This window comes from Erinaceus europaeus, chromosome 13, assembly GCF_950295315.1.
Source record: "Erinaceus europaeus chromosome 13, mEriEur2.1, whole genome shotgun sequence".
Lineage (NCBI taxonomy): Eukaryota > Metazoa > Chordata > Mammalia > Eulipotyphla > Erinaceidae > Erinaceus > Erinaceus europaeus.
Genome location: NC_080174.1, coordinates 66,442,053 through 66,456,212, shown reverse-complemented (window position 1 = coordinate 66,456,212; position 14,160 = coordinate 66,442,053). Strand labels below are relative to the sequence as shown.

The 14,160-nt window shown below is 44.0% G+C and overlaps 1 protein-coding gene across 1 annotated transcript in view; it reads left to right on the top strand.

Moving 5' to 3' along the window:
- Nucleotides 1–10,825: 10,825 nt before the first annotated feature.
- Nucleotides 10,826–14,160, top strand: part of SMAP2 (small ArfGAP2) — a 58,789-nt gene continuing 55,454 nt past the window's right edge. Inside the window, exon 1 of the mRNA XM_007536090.3 lies at nucleotides 10,826–11,334. Within this exon, the coding sequence (XP_007536152.1) occupies nucleotides 11,232–11,334 (103 nt within the window). The 5' untranslated portion in view covers nucleotides 10,826–11,231. The remainder of the gene's footprint in view (nucleotides 11,335–14,160) is intronic.

The following is a 14,160-nucleotide window of genomic DNA, read 5'->3' as shown; positions in this document are numbered from 1 at the left end:
TGCTTGTGAAGCGACTCCTCTGCAGGTGGGGAGCAAGGGGCTTGAACCAGGACCCTTATGCGGGTCCTTTCGCTTTGCACCATGTGTGCTTAATCGTCTCTACTTTTCTTTCTCTCTTTGTTTCTCGTTCTCTCTTTTACTATTGGCTTGTTTAATTCATTAAATTCCCCCATAATTACATTTCTGTGATTTTTTTCTTAAATTATTATATTTTGCCTTTTATTGTTGATGCTGTTCTTTGTTATGTAATGCACAAATTTTGTGTCTTCACTGATAAAATGGTTGTCCAAGCTTTCTGTTTGTAATTAATAAGGGCAGTTTCCACTGGCTAACCATGTGCAATATTAGATACAAATTCCATATCAGCATAGCCTTCCTTTGAGCTCATTATGACAGACAAGGAAACTGAGATACATACAGGTTAAGTACCTTGCCTGAGGTCACACAATAAGTGGAGAGATTTTATCTATTCAATCCAAGGACAAATTTTCCATCTTTTCCAAAGTCATTTTTTTCAATATGGTATCTCACAGGCATCTGTTGGTAATGGCAGAGGGTTGGTGAGTTAGACAGTAGGAAAAAGTTATTTCTGACCTTTTCAGAGTCAATACTGGTGAGATGGCTAGGATTCTCTAGTCTTCTTAGAGGCTGTGGGACTGAATCTCCCTTACACACACACACACACACACACACACACACACACACACACACACCAAGTAGGAGGAGCAGATGTATTGTTAAGGGATCCTAATGTCAAGAAACAATGAGGTGACTGCTTAGTTGGGTACTCTGAATTCACTGACTATACCATGTGATACAGCTAGTAACTATAGAAACTCAGAACCTTAGTGCCGGCATAGCCTGAGGGTGCTTCTTCCTGAGCACGTGTTCTCTGGGTTGGAGAGAACTCAACTGGAGCCAACCTAGGCTGCTGCATGGGAGAGGGATCAGGAACTTGCATCAGGCTAGCATTGCAGGAGAGAGACTCTGGGACTCGCGGAGCCAGAAGGCAATCCAATGTGTTTCATCAGAAAAGAAGATTCTTTTATACATCCAAAGAAGGAAGTGGTAGGGTGTGACTAGGAGAGGGGGCAGAGTGAAAAGAGAGTCCGAACCAGTGGGGATTAAACCAATGCCCTGCAGACAGGGCAGGTCTCAGGTAAAACAGTGATTATGTAAATAGACCACAGCATTAAGCAATGGAGCAGGGGGGAGCTGGCGTACTTCCCAACACCTTAGAACCAGAGGCTGGGCCAAATAGGCCAGCAGAAAAGCTGCAGGTTTTTCTGGCCATGTCCTTTAGTGGGAGTCAGCAGAGTATCCAAATAGCAGCACTGGATATATAGGAATCAGAGTAGACCCCACCACATCATGCTGAAGATGCAAAGGGTGCTGAGGGCAGTGAGCAAAGCTGAGGCTCCTACTCTATGACACCTTAAGAGCAATCAATATCAATCAAAGAGGTGTGGGAGGAGAGACATTTGTAAGAATGGGTGGCACATCTGTTTCCTGGTGAAAGACAAACCCAAGAGGAAGACTATTTCTGGGGCAGAACTTACTTTGTGTGGCAACATGTAAATCTGGGTCACTTCCTGTTCAGGCTGTGGTTGGAAGATACTTTTGAGTAAGACCTCAGTTAGCTAAATCTAGGGAAGTTCCCACATTAATCTAAGACCCTAACAAAGTTCCTTGGAGGCTTGTTCAGTTTACGGGGAAAAATATTTTAGGTATATGGTACCTAAGGATCAAAAGATTTAAACTCAGAAATTAATTGGAAGGAACACCACTACTGGGTATGGTGTGGAACTATACATTGTGATCTTTTTTAAAAAATATATTTTATTTATTTATTTTCCTTTTTGTTGCCCTTATTGTTTGACTATTATTATTGTTGTTATTGATGTCACTGTTGCCAGATAGGGCAGAGAGAAATGGAGAAAGGAGGGGAAGACAGAGAGGGAGAGAAATACAGACATCAGCAGCCCTGTTTCACTGCCTGTGAAGCGACCCTCCTGCAGGTGGCGAGCTAGGGGCTCGAACTGGGATCCTTACTCCTGCTCTTTGTGCTTCACACCATGTGTACTTTACCCGCTGCACTACAGCCCAACCCCCTTTGCAATCTTTTTATTTATTTATTTATTTTTTACATTGTAATCTTACATTCTTGGAGCCTGTTATTAATCACAAATAATAAATTAAAAAGCCAACACTACTATTAAAAAGCTTCAGTTGCATGAAGATAGTTTCTGCATTAAAAATTTAAAAAAATATTTATTTATTTATTCCCTTTTTGTTGCCCTTGTTATAGTTATTATTGTTGTTGATGTCATCATTGTTGGATAGGACAGAGAGCAATGGAGAGAGGAGGGGAAGACAGAGAGGGGGAGAGAAAGACAGACACCTGCAGACCTGCTTCACCGCCTGTGAAGCGACTCCCCTGTGGTGGGGGGCGGGGCTCGAACTGGGTTCCTTACACAGGTCCTTGCGCTTTGCACTACCTGCGCTTAACCCTCTGTGCTACTGCCCGACTCCCCATTTTTGCATTATTTAAAACCAACATTTTAATTCTGTGGTTCATTGTATTTTAATGAAGCAATCTGCATGTGAGTCCAGGGAAATAAACAAAACTGCCCCACTATGTATGTTCACTCAGTACACATATTTGACTCTAAGAATGTAGTACTGAGACTTCTCAAGACTCCAACCTGGATGCAGGTGCAAATGAATTTTTTTTTTTTTTATCAGGAATCACAAGAACAGGTTATAGATGAGAAGTTTCCCTGCCCTTGTTCTACTATCCTTGGGCAAAAATCCACTCCTGTTTAATTTTCTGGTGCCATTTTTTTGTGGGTACCATTCTGTAGTACCCCAAATTTGATAGGAAACTGGTAGATCCCTTGTCACAGAAATTCCATCCCCCTACTTCTCATCACTTGCAGTGGTAATGAGCAATCGAGAGTAGGCTTGAGATGCTTTTGGAGAGAGAAAGAGCTCTGTGGTCTGGGAAGCATCTCTGTCACACTGGAGGAGTGCCTTGGCTGTTGTTGAAGACTGTCCATTGAGAGATTGCACAGGAAATGAGCCTGCACGGCAATGGAACCCTGGCTCCAGTCTGAGCTCTGTGCCTTTTCTTTTCTTTCTTTTTTTTTCTCTCTGCATCCTCCCTTCTTTCCTTCCTTTCCTCCTTCTTTTTCTACTTCTTTTTTAATTATTGTCACCAAGGTCATTGCAGGGGCTTTGTGCCAGCACTATGAATCCATCACTATTCATGTCCATTTTTCCTTTTTTTTTTTTCTACTTTATTTGATTTGATAGGACAGAGAAAAAAATTCAGAGGGAGAGGGAGAGAGAAAGACACCTGCTTCACTGCTCATGAAGTATCCCTCCTGAAGGTGGGGATCTGGGGCTTGAACCCCATCCTTGAGCATGGTAGTGAGTGTGTGCTCAACTAGATGCACCACCACCCAGCCTCCACTCTGTGCTTTTTCTTGTTAACCTGGATCTGGAATCTGGTTGGAGCCTCAATTTATTCTGGTGATAAATGACTAATTCCTTGAATCCTCAAAGAAATAATTCTTAAACTTGTTTGGGTTGCACTTTTGCAAATTCAGGGCCACTCAGAATAAGTCACATACCCATTCACCCTTGAAAGTAGTCAAGTGGGAGTCCGGCGGTAGCGTAGCAGGTTAAGCGCAGGTGGCGCAAAGCGCAAGGACCAGCGGAAGGATCCCTGTTCGAAACCCCAGCTCCCCACCTGCAGGGAAGTCGCTTCACAGGTGGTGAAGCCAGTCTGCAGGTGTCTTTCTCTCCCCCCTCTGTCTTCCCCTCCTCTGTCCACTTCTGTCTGTCCTATCTAAGAACAAAGACAGCAATAGTAACTACAACAATAAAAAGAAACAAGGGCAACAAAAGGGAATAAATAAATAAATAAATAAATATTTTATAAAAAGTAGTCAAGTAATTTCAGAGGACTGGTAAAGCACTAAAATCTATCTTTGGACCCAGGTTAAGTTGTCCTCCAAGATAAGGACATTAGGGACAGTGTGCAGTGCAACCTCCTCAGCATAGCACACAGGGCCTTTTGAGGTCCGACCTATTGCTTTCCCCCCCAGCTTCTCTGAATGCTTGCTGCATGTAATAATTTTTAGTTCTCCTTTCTCACTTCTGCACTTTCATGCACACTAATCTCTCTGCTGGGAAGGCTCTCTTTGGTTATCTGGAAACAGACAAGCTTTATTAAAGCAGAAGCTTCTTTTTGTGTGTATGACGTATATACCCCAAAACCCTTTGGTCAGTGGTGTGAAAGCTACCAAAATGTCAAATCTCTGTATCCAAATGTAAAGGCAGTGCTTCTTTAAGGTGCTGTGGTAGGATGGGTTTGTTTATTCATTCCTCCCTAATGAAGGAAGTGTCAGGGCTGTGGTCTTTTCCACTCTTTCTGTATTTTTGTTTCTATCTGAAAAAGTCATTCAGATAGTGGTGAAAACCTGGTAATGACAATGTATGTATGTGTGTATGTATATGTGAGTCAATAACTGCTTCATGTTTTGCTCAGTTTTTATTTTTGTTTTTCCCCCTCCAGGGTTATCGTTGGGGCTTCATGCCAGCACTACTAATCCACTGCTCCTGGGGCCATTTTTTCCATTTTTATTGGATAAGACAGAAATTGAGAGAGGAGAGGAGATGGAGAGGGAGAGAGAAAGTTTGATAATTGAAGACCTGTTTTACTGCTTGTGAAGCGACACCTCCTGCAGGTGGGGAGTCCGGACAGTGTGTGTGGAGGCGTTTGAACCCAGATTCTTGCCCGGGTCCTATGTGCCTTTAACCGGATGCGTCACTGCCCACCCCCTTTGCTCAGTTTTCTCTTTTTTTCTTCCTTCCTTCTTTCCTTTCTATCTCTCTCCCTTCCTTTCTTTTCCTTCCTTCCTTCCTTCCTTTTTTTTTTTTTGCCACCAGAGTTATCTCTGGGGCTCAGTGTCCCATGATGACTACTGCACCCAGTGGCCATATTTTTTCGTTCTTCCTGTATTAGAAAGTGAAAGAGGGGAGTCGGGCGGTAGCTCAGCAAGTGGCGCAAAGCTCAAGGACCCGTGAGGATGCCTGTTCCGCTCCTCACCTGCGGGGAGTCTCTTCACAGGCGGTGAAGCAGGTTTCCAGGTGTCTTTCTCTCCCCATCTCTATCTTCCCCCCCTCTCCATTTCTCTCTGGGCTACCCAACAATGACGACATCAGTAACAACAGCAATAATAACTACAACAATAAAACAACAAGGGCAACAAAATGGAAAATAAATAAAGTTAAAAAAAAAAAGAAAGAAAGTGAAACAGAGGAATACTGCACCAAAACAAAGGACCCTGGGGAATGAGCAGGAGGAAGGGACTGAAGAGGGTCATAAGACCCTGTAACATGACTATGGAAAAAGACCTAAACTGTGCATGAGAGTGTCTGTAGAGAACTTTTGGGGCGAGGGTGGGGAGATGAGAAATTGTACCCATGTGTCAACTGTTGCACTATAAACAATTAACCAATCCAATAAAATTGATAGAAGAGGGAGAGAGAATGAGTGAGAGATATTCCAAAGCCTTTGGTACTTGCTGAAAAAACAAAAACACTACCACCAACAACAAAAATTGAAAAAGAAAAAGTGAAAGACAAAAGAGAAACATTGCAGCACTGCTTCACTGGTCCTGAACTGTCTCCCCTTGTAGGTGGGGCCTGGTGGCTTGGCCTGAGTCCTTGCCTATGGTAACGTGTGCACTCTCCTTTGTACAGCACTACCTGGCCCTTATTTGATAAATTTTCTATGTTTCTGGGTTTAATTTACCCCCTTCCCTTGGACAAGCAAGGATTTCTTCCTGGGGTCAGCAGGTAGCTTACACAGTTGAGCACACATGTTACCAGGCATACTTGGTATGAAGTCTTGGGTCTCCTTTCTCTGTATCTCTTTTCTTCGTCTATCTTTCACTGCCTTTCATTCTATCTTTCAGGAAAGAAGAAGAAATAAATGACCATATGAGTGATGGGGTCATGCAGGGACTGAATTCTAGCAGTAACCCGGGTGGCAAAAGTAAGGAAAAGAGGAAGAAAGAAAGCAAGCAAGAAAGAGAGCTTCTTCTTAGATCCAGCACATGAGATAATCTACAAATTTAATTTTTCTTGGCAATGTTAATTCTGAATTTGCTGTCCTTTTGCTCCAATCTGGAGGATGCATTCTGCTGTCATAACCATCACCCTGGAATTTCCCTTCCATTATTACACTGGAAATAACCTTAACTTTTTGTTGTTGTTGTCACTGGGTCTTTACTGTTCTGGGTTAACTTTTTCAGATAGAAAGACAGAGACAGAGAGAAAATGGAAGAGATAAGAGGAAGAAATACCATAGCACCAACGTTACCCCCAGTGCCCTCGTGATCAGATTTGAACCTGGGTTGTGTGCATGGAAAAGCAGGCATTTTGCTAGATGAGTTATCTCTACCACCCTAAATTTTATTATTATTTTTTCCTGTGCTGAATGTTTTTCTGGACTCTGCTTTCTTTTTCCAACTTCAGATTAGCATTATTGAGGAAATATTGTTAAAGGGTTATTGTTGTTCCAAGGATACATTTCCACTTTTCCCCCCAAGATAGAAGTCAGTATCAAACCATCATCCTGTTTCCCCACAGGAACTTAGATTTCTAGCCACCTTTTGGCAAGCCTTCCTTCTGTTTCTGAGTCTCTGGATTGGATGCAATGGCATATAGCCCATTGAGGATTCAGCCAATTCATCATTTTCTTTCTTCTTCATTTTTTTTTCTTGGTTTACTTTTTTGGCAAAGCATGCAGGGGAGAGGAACCAGTGAGTGTTCCAATAGAAAACATATAGTCAGTGTTGTAAAGGCTACTGAAGAAAGTTTAAAGAAGGGGCTATTTTACAAAGTACAGACAAATTTTTAAAAAAGTTCATAAAGGGTGTGATATCCTCTGGGGCAAAAAAAAAAGTTAAAATAAAATAGATAAGAAAAAATAAGGCACTAAATTACTTTAATATAGGACTTAAAAAAAAAAAGAAAGAAAGAAAGAAAGAGAGGAAAGAAACAACTCACCTTTTCTCAGCTCCTGTCCTTTGATTTCTCACTCATAGCTCCCATCAGCTGAATCCGCTAGAAGCAAATGTGCAGGGAAATCTGGCTAATGGACTGATGCTGTGCGTAAAGGTTCCTTTCAGGGAAGGGCAGGGTAACGGGTAATGAGTGCATGTGGTGAAACCAGGGGCATTGTAAACGTACAAGGGGGACATATTTATATATTTATTTATTGGAACTGGGTCCTCACATAGGAGTATTTCACTGCTTTCAGCATGTTTTTTAATTCGTATGTGGTGGGGGTGAGCACATGACACCATAGCACCAGAGCTTCCTTCAGGATCATGGTACCTGTCATGTGGTGGCAGATTGAATCTGGGGTGCACACATGGCAAGGCACAACATACATCCTACAAAATACATCCTGAGCTATCTTTTCAGGGTAGAAAGTGAATATTTTCAATTGAGTGTATTTGAAATTAGGCCTGTAGAGTATTCAGTTGGCTGGTATAGAATTCTGAGTTAGTTAACTCCTTTTCCTCAGAATGTTAGAGGCAGTGTCCCATTATCTCTTGGGTTCCAGAGTTTCTGCTGAGACTCTGTGCCATTCTGATTACCAATTCTTTTCTGTATGACTCATTTTTCCTTAACTTTTCTTGTCTATCCACACATACCCATATCCTTCCCCCAAACATCATGCTATTTGGTGATGTGTGATTTCACATTATAGGACAAGGCCCCCAGGTGTGTTTGTTTAGTGCCTCCTTGCCCTGAAAATGCAGGAAATAAGATTATAGGCATCAGTCTCCTGCAGCATATGTTCAGCAGCTCACATATGATGTCTGATCATTAACCTGTGGACAACACAGCAAGATCTCATTGGTGACTAGCTGGCCCAGGCTCCAGACAGAGCTCATGAACTGAAAGACACTTCAAGCTCAGACTGACAGGGAGTAGACTGACACAGGCTTCTATGCTATATATGAATTTATATGGATCCTAGGTCAGATCAATGGGGTAAACAGTTAATTGTATTTATATACATTCCTCATATTTTGGAGCTGTTCTCTGCCCCAATTCAGTTTTCTAGCCCTATTTTCAGCTTCAACACTATCTTCCCAGACAATGTTTTTAGTCTACCTGCATGTTAGCTATCAGGCTCAGGCAAAAATTACTAAAGTCATGAACCCTTTGGAATATACCTAAAACAGACTCCCTAGCTTCTTCCCATTCAGAGACCCCTATTCTCACCTGCTCCATTCCTACTTTCTGGTTCCTGTTTATTAAACAATCTGTAATGCCTTATATTTACCACCTTTCAGCCACCAAGTTGCAGATGCTACTATGATCCCATTCTGACTTCCCTGGGCAGATGACCTCACCAATGTGTCCCAGGAACCTCACCTCTCCAGGGACCTACCCCACTAGGCAAATATAGAAACAGGCTGGGGGTATTGATCAACCTACCAATGTCTATGTCCAGTAGATAAGTAACTCTGGAAGCCAGGACTCCTACCTTCTGCACCCCATAAAGAATTGTGGTCCATATTCCCAAAGGGATAAAAGGGAAGAATAGGGAAGTTCCCAATGGAGGGAATGGGACACAGGACCCTGATGGTGGGAACTGTGTGGAATTATACCCCATTATCTTATGATATTGTTAATCATTATTAAATTACTAACACAATAAAAAATCAGGATCTCATACATGCAAAGCATGTTCTCTATCACTGAACTACTGAGTTACATCCCAGGCCCCAGACATATCTTGTACAACTATAAATCAGATCATTTTGTTCTCTTTCCTTCAGTACAGTGCTTGAAACTTATATATTTCTCAGTACTAGTTTTCTAAGTGAAAGAATGAATGAAAAAAAGTTCCTAAAAGGTAGGGTGATTCCTAAAGTAAAGGACAGTTACTGAGAAATTTTCTGTAACAAGGATGGGTTTGGACCATAGTATCTAAAAATGATGTCTTTCTTTTCTTTTCTTTTCTTTTCTTTTCTTTTCTTTTCTTTCCTTTCCGTTTTTTTCCCAGACCACTGCTCAGCTCTGGTTTATGGTGGTGTGGGGGATTAAACATAGGACCTTGGAGCCTCAGGCATGAGAGTCAGTTTGCATAATCATTATGCTATCTACTCCACCCCTAAAAATGATTTTAAAAGTAGTTGCCAATTCTGTACTGTACTTCTCCCTATCCTACTCCTCCAAACCACCTTCAGTCAAGGACTGCTGCACAAAATTGCAATTTAAGGAGAATTTAAGGAATCAAAGAAGGTGTTCAGGAACTGTGCACAGCAGTCTAAAATATGGCAGTAATTATAAAAGAAAGCTAATAAAGTATCTGTATTCAGTGGAGCAGATTAGCCATGGAAAATAACCAGAATTATATGAAAATAAGGGAGAATTTGATGTTTTCTAATGCTGGGTTACAGTTTTAGGCCATTCTTACTTTTATTTATTTATAAAATGGAAACACTGACAAGACCATAGGATAAGAGGGGTACAGTTCCCACTACCAGAGCTCCATATCCCATCCCATCCTATGATAGCTTTCCTATTCTTTAACCCTCTGGGAGTATGGACCCAGGGTCATTATGGGGTGCAGAAAGTGGAAGGTCTGGCTTCTGTAATTGCTTCCCCGCTGAACATGGGCATTGACAGGTCGATCCATACTCCCAGCCTGTCTCTTTCTTTCCCTAGTGGGGCAGGGCTCTGAGGAAGCAGAGCTCAAGGACACATTGGTGGGGTCATCTGTCCAGGGAAGTCAGGTTGGCATCATGGTATCATCTGGAACCTGGTGGCTGAAAAAGAGTTAACATATAAAGCAGAGCAAATTGTTGAGTAATCATGAACCTAAAGGCTGGGATATTGCAGATGAAGATTTGGGGTCTCCGTTTTAGAAATAGCTGTTTTAGGTATATTCCAAAGGGCCCATGACTTGATTAGTTTTTGCCTGAGCCTGACATCTGATATGCAGGTAGACCTAGGTTATTGTCTGGGGAGATAATGTCATGGCTGGAAAAAGGACGAGAAAGCTGGGCCAGAGAAGAGAGTAGCTCCCAAATATGGGGAAACTGTATGGTTGACTGTAAACCTCATCGATCTGATCTGGGGCCCATATTCAGCATAGAAGCCTATGTAACCTCTACATGCCTGTGGGTCCGAACTTGCATTCTGTGGTCATCAGTAGGAACATTCCGAGTTGCAACTATTTGAGGACACATCTTTTTCAGGTGGTAGATAGAGTATGTTATCCAAACCCCCTTCGGAGGATGGAACATTCTCTACCATTGTTGATCCACATTGAGGGCAAGATCCTATGGGGGGCCCCAAAGGGGTCCATTTTGTTGTTCCTGGTGGGGTTTTAGTCCATTCTAACTGCTTGTTGAAGCAATGAGTGAGCTGGAAGACTTCGGAGGTAGAATCTACAATTCTGGCTACATAAGGATAATTAAGTATTTAATTCACAGCGATAAGGATTACATTGGTTACATTGGGATAATTCCTATAAAGCGCTTAGCATACTGCCTGGCCCATCAGTCAGTGTTAATACTTGTTTCCTTCACTTTCTTCCACTCTCTCCCAGCAAGTCTTCATTCATTCTTTTCCAAGGACGGGCAGGGGCGTGCTCTCTCCTCCCTCCGCCCCGTTCAAGCTCCGCCCCCCACCCCTGTTCGGATTGGCTCTCGAGAGGCAAAGAGCCCTGAACGCCGCGGTGGGGGCGGGGCGCATGCGCAGACTGGGCTGGGCGGAGGTGGAGAGGAAGAGCTGCCGGAAGTAGGCGGCTGAGGTGGTGGAGGAGCAGGCGCTAGCTGCCAGGGAAACCGCGGCGCTGCACTGTTGCCCCGCTGACAGGCAGGCCGGAGAGTTGTCTCCGTGCCCGGCACCCAGAGGGATCAGCCTCTGTGCCTAGATTAAGGGTGGCTGGTCTGGCAGCCTCCTCTGGACTCGTTTTTTCTCGGAGTCGGTGGGAGGGGGCTGAGGGGCTGTAGGGTGCGGCGTAGGAGCGGCTGCGAGAGCCGGGCGGCCGGCCGTGGAGGGGGCGCTCCGCCGGGCCCTGGAGGTGCCCCAGAGCGGGGACCCGGAGCCCTCCCCACCGACCCGAGGCGGGGGCTGCTGGGGGCCAGGAGGGCGCGTCGCCCTCTGCCCCCGCCGGCACCCTGGCCATGACGGGCAAGTCGGTGAAGGACGTGGACCGGTACCAGGCGGTGCTGGCCAACCTGCTGCTGGAAGAGGATAACAAGTTCTGTGCGGACTGCCAGTCGAAAGGTAGCGCATCCTTCGGGGCGGGCGAGGGGTGGCCTGTGCGGGGAGGCGGCTTCAGGAGTGGCCGCCCCGCAGATCCTGCTGAGTGGCCCCGCGAGCTGTTCCGCAGCGCCGGGGTGCAGTGGAGGCAGGTTTCGAGGGCGGGGGGTGGTGGGCAGGGAGGCGGCGGGCGGGGGGTGTCGTGGTGGGTGCTAGTGGGTGCCTTGCAGGACGCTGGACCAGTGCGGGGCCGACCGTCCGTCCGTCCAGAGGCAGCCCCAGGGCTCTCAGCCTTTCCCTTTGCACAGCTGAGGGTGAACTGCAGCGTGTGCGTGTGCGTGTGTGTGCATGTGCATGTGTGCGTGTGTGTGTGTGCGCGTGTGCATGTGCGTGTGTGCATGTGCGTGTGTGTGCATGTGTGTGTGCATGCGTGCCCACGTGTGGTGTGTGCCAGCGTGTGTGTGCGCGCGCGCGTGTGCGTGTGTGTGTGTGTGTGTAAGATGAGGGGAGGGGGAGGCGGGAGGTGAGACCAGGAGGAAAGCTGCTGAAATGGTTTTTTTTTTTTAAGGTGCTAATGCTGCTGCCACTTGGCGAGCAGCTCCGCCTGTCATTTCGCAGCCTTGCTGAGATCTGACGGTGCTGAGGTGGCTTCCTCCTTCCTGGATGCCTTGCACTGGCTGGGACAGCTGCCTTATGCGGTGACACAGTGCGGATTTCTAGGCAGCCCAGCCCTGGCCTGTGGAGCGCTTTGGAGGCCTCGAGTGTGGTGGCAGAAATGCCACTGGGTCTGTTTAATCTGTGCTGAGGACACAAAGGATTCATCAAACTCGTTATTTCCATGGTGATCACCCTCCTAAAGACGAAAGATATGGTCCCTGCAAACTGGCACGGTCATTTAGCCCCTGTTTTCTGTGCTTTTGGAGATTCATAACTTGTAGGATTGGTAGGAAAGCTGGCATATTAGTGAGATGTCTTTTCTCAACACTTAAGGACTCAGCTTTCTGTAAATATTTTGTTTCCTTTTGTTTCTTTCTGAGTTCTTTGGAATGTAATCGGAGGAGTGGGGGAAATTCTTTTTTCTATGGTTGGGAGAAAAGGAGTAGTTACATTTGGAGAGCTATGGCTAATCTATTTTTGTTATTCACAATGCAGTGGATGTGCCTGGGCTGTTTGTCACTCAGCATATAGAACATTTAGCACATAGCAAAGGTTGACATGTATTCGTATTTATCAGTTGAGAAAGGAAATAAATGCTTAATCGATACGTTCTCTTAATTATTTCTAAATAAAGTCATGTAAGGAGAACTAGGGAATAATACATTGATCTGGATACCTACTAGTATATTTTCATGACCTTTGCTAATACATAAATGGCATTTGCCATGATGAAAGCAGCCCTCCTCCCCAGACTTCTGCTCCTGCATTTTTGTACTGGTAAGGATTCATTTTAAAAAGAATTTTAGAATTGATTTGTGTTGAAATTTGTGTGGGATCAATTGATGTAGGCTCATTTCTTCTAGTTGATTCTTGTTAGATCTTGTACTAGGTTTATTGGAAAATTTGGTTTAAATTTTAGGAGTGTATCTCTGGACTTACTAAAATTCCCGTGTCCTCAGTTGACAGATCTTGAGTCACAGTGAAGCAACCTGCTGGAGGGAGCACTGCTCCATTTGGGTTGTCAGACGCCATTTTGGTGATTAGTTCCAACCCCACCCGCACCCTACTCCCCATTTCGCATACCACTCTCATAATTTACTCATTCCAGTAAAATATAGCCTATGGAAAAGAGTTGACTCACCATTTCTTCTCTGCTATTTTCTGGAATCTATCAGTTGCATTACTGGGGATTAGGTAATTAAACACTAGTTAATACTTAATGAGAGTTAATGTCTGCTGGTTTACTGCTTTTGTAGAATCCTGGCTCTATCAGTTCTTTCCACAAATTGGTTTTTTCACTTAGACTTGATGACTTCGTGACTCACGTGGTCATTCTATTAAACATGAGATGACAGTTCAGTTAAATAAGACATTTGTTGCAACCTTAGTTTATCCAGTTTTTTACTTAGCTAGCCTGTTCTACGCTTCAATTCCTCTTACTCATTTCTTCCTTCCTTCCTCCCCCTTTTAAAAAATTTTTTTGTTTGTTTGTTATAATGATCATGTAGACAGCAAATCATGGAAGGAAGAGACATTCTTTGATAGATTAAGTTACCTCTTAGCTCTGGTTAAAATTACCCTTTGTAGCAGGAGAATTTTAAATTCTTTTTTTTTAAAAAAGATTTTATTTATTTATTCATGAGAAAGATAGGAGGAAAGAGAGAAAGAAAGAACCAGACATCACTCTGGTACATGTGCTGCCAGGGATTGAACTCAGGACCTCACACTTGAGTGTCCGGTGCTTTATCCACTGTACAACCTCCTGGACCACATTCTTCTTCTTCTTTTTTTAATATATTTATTTATTCCCTTTTGTTGCCCTTGTTGTTTTCTTATTGTTGCTGTTATTGATGTTATCATTGTTGGATAGGACAGAGAGCAATGGAGAGAGGAGGGGAAGACAGAGAGGGGGAGAGAAAGACAGACACCTGCAGACCTGCTTCACCACCTATGAAGCGATTCCCTTGCAGGTGGGGAGCAGGGGGGGGCTCGAACCAGGATCCTTAAGATAGTCCTTGTGCTTTGCGCCACCTGTGCTTAACATGCTGTGCTACTGCTTGACTCCCAACAGGAGAATTTTAAAACTATTGGCTAAAATTAGATTTAGGTTTGAGTTTATGTATGTGTATGTTTCATACCCTTTCTTACTTAGAAAATTAAAAGATAGTTGAACAGAACTTGGAGAACAGATGA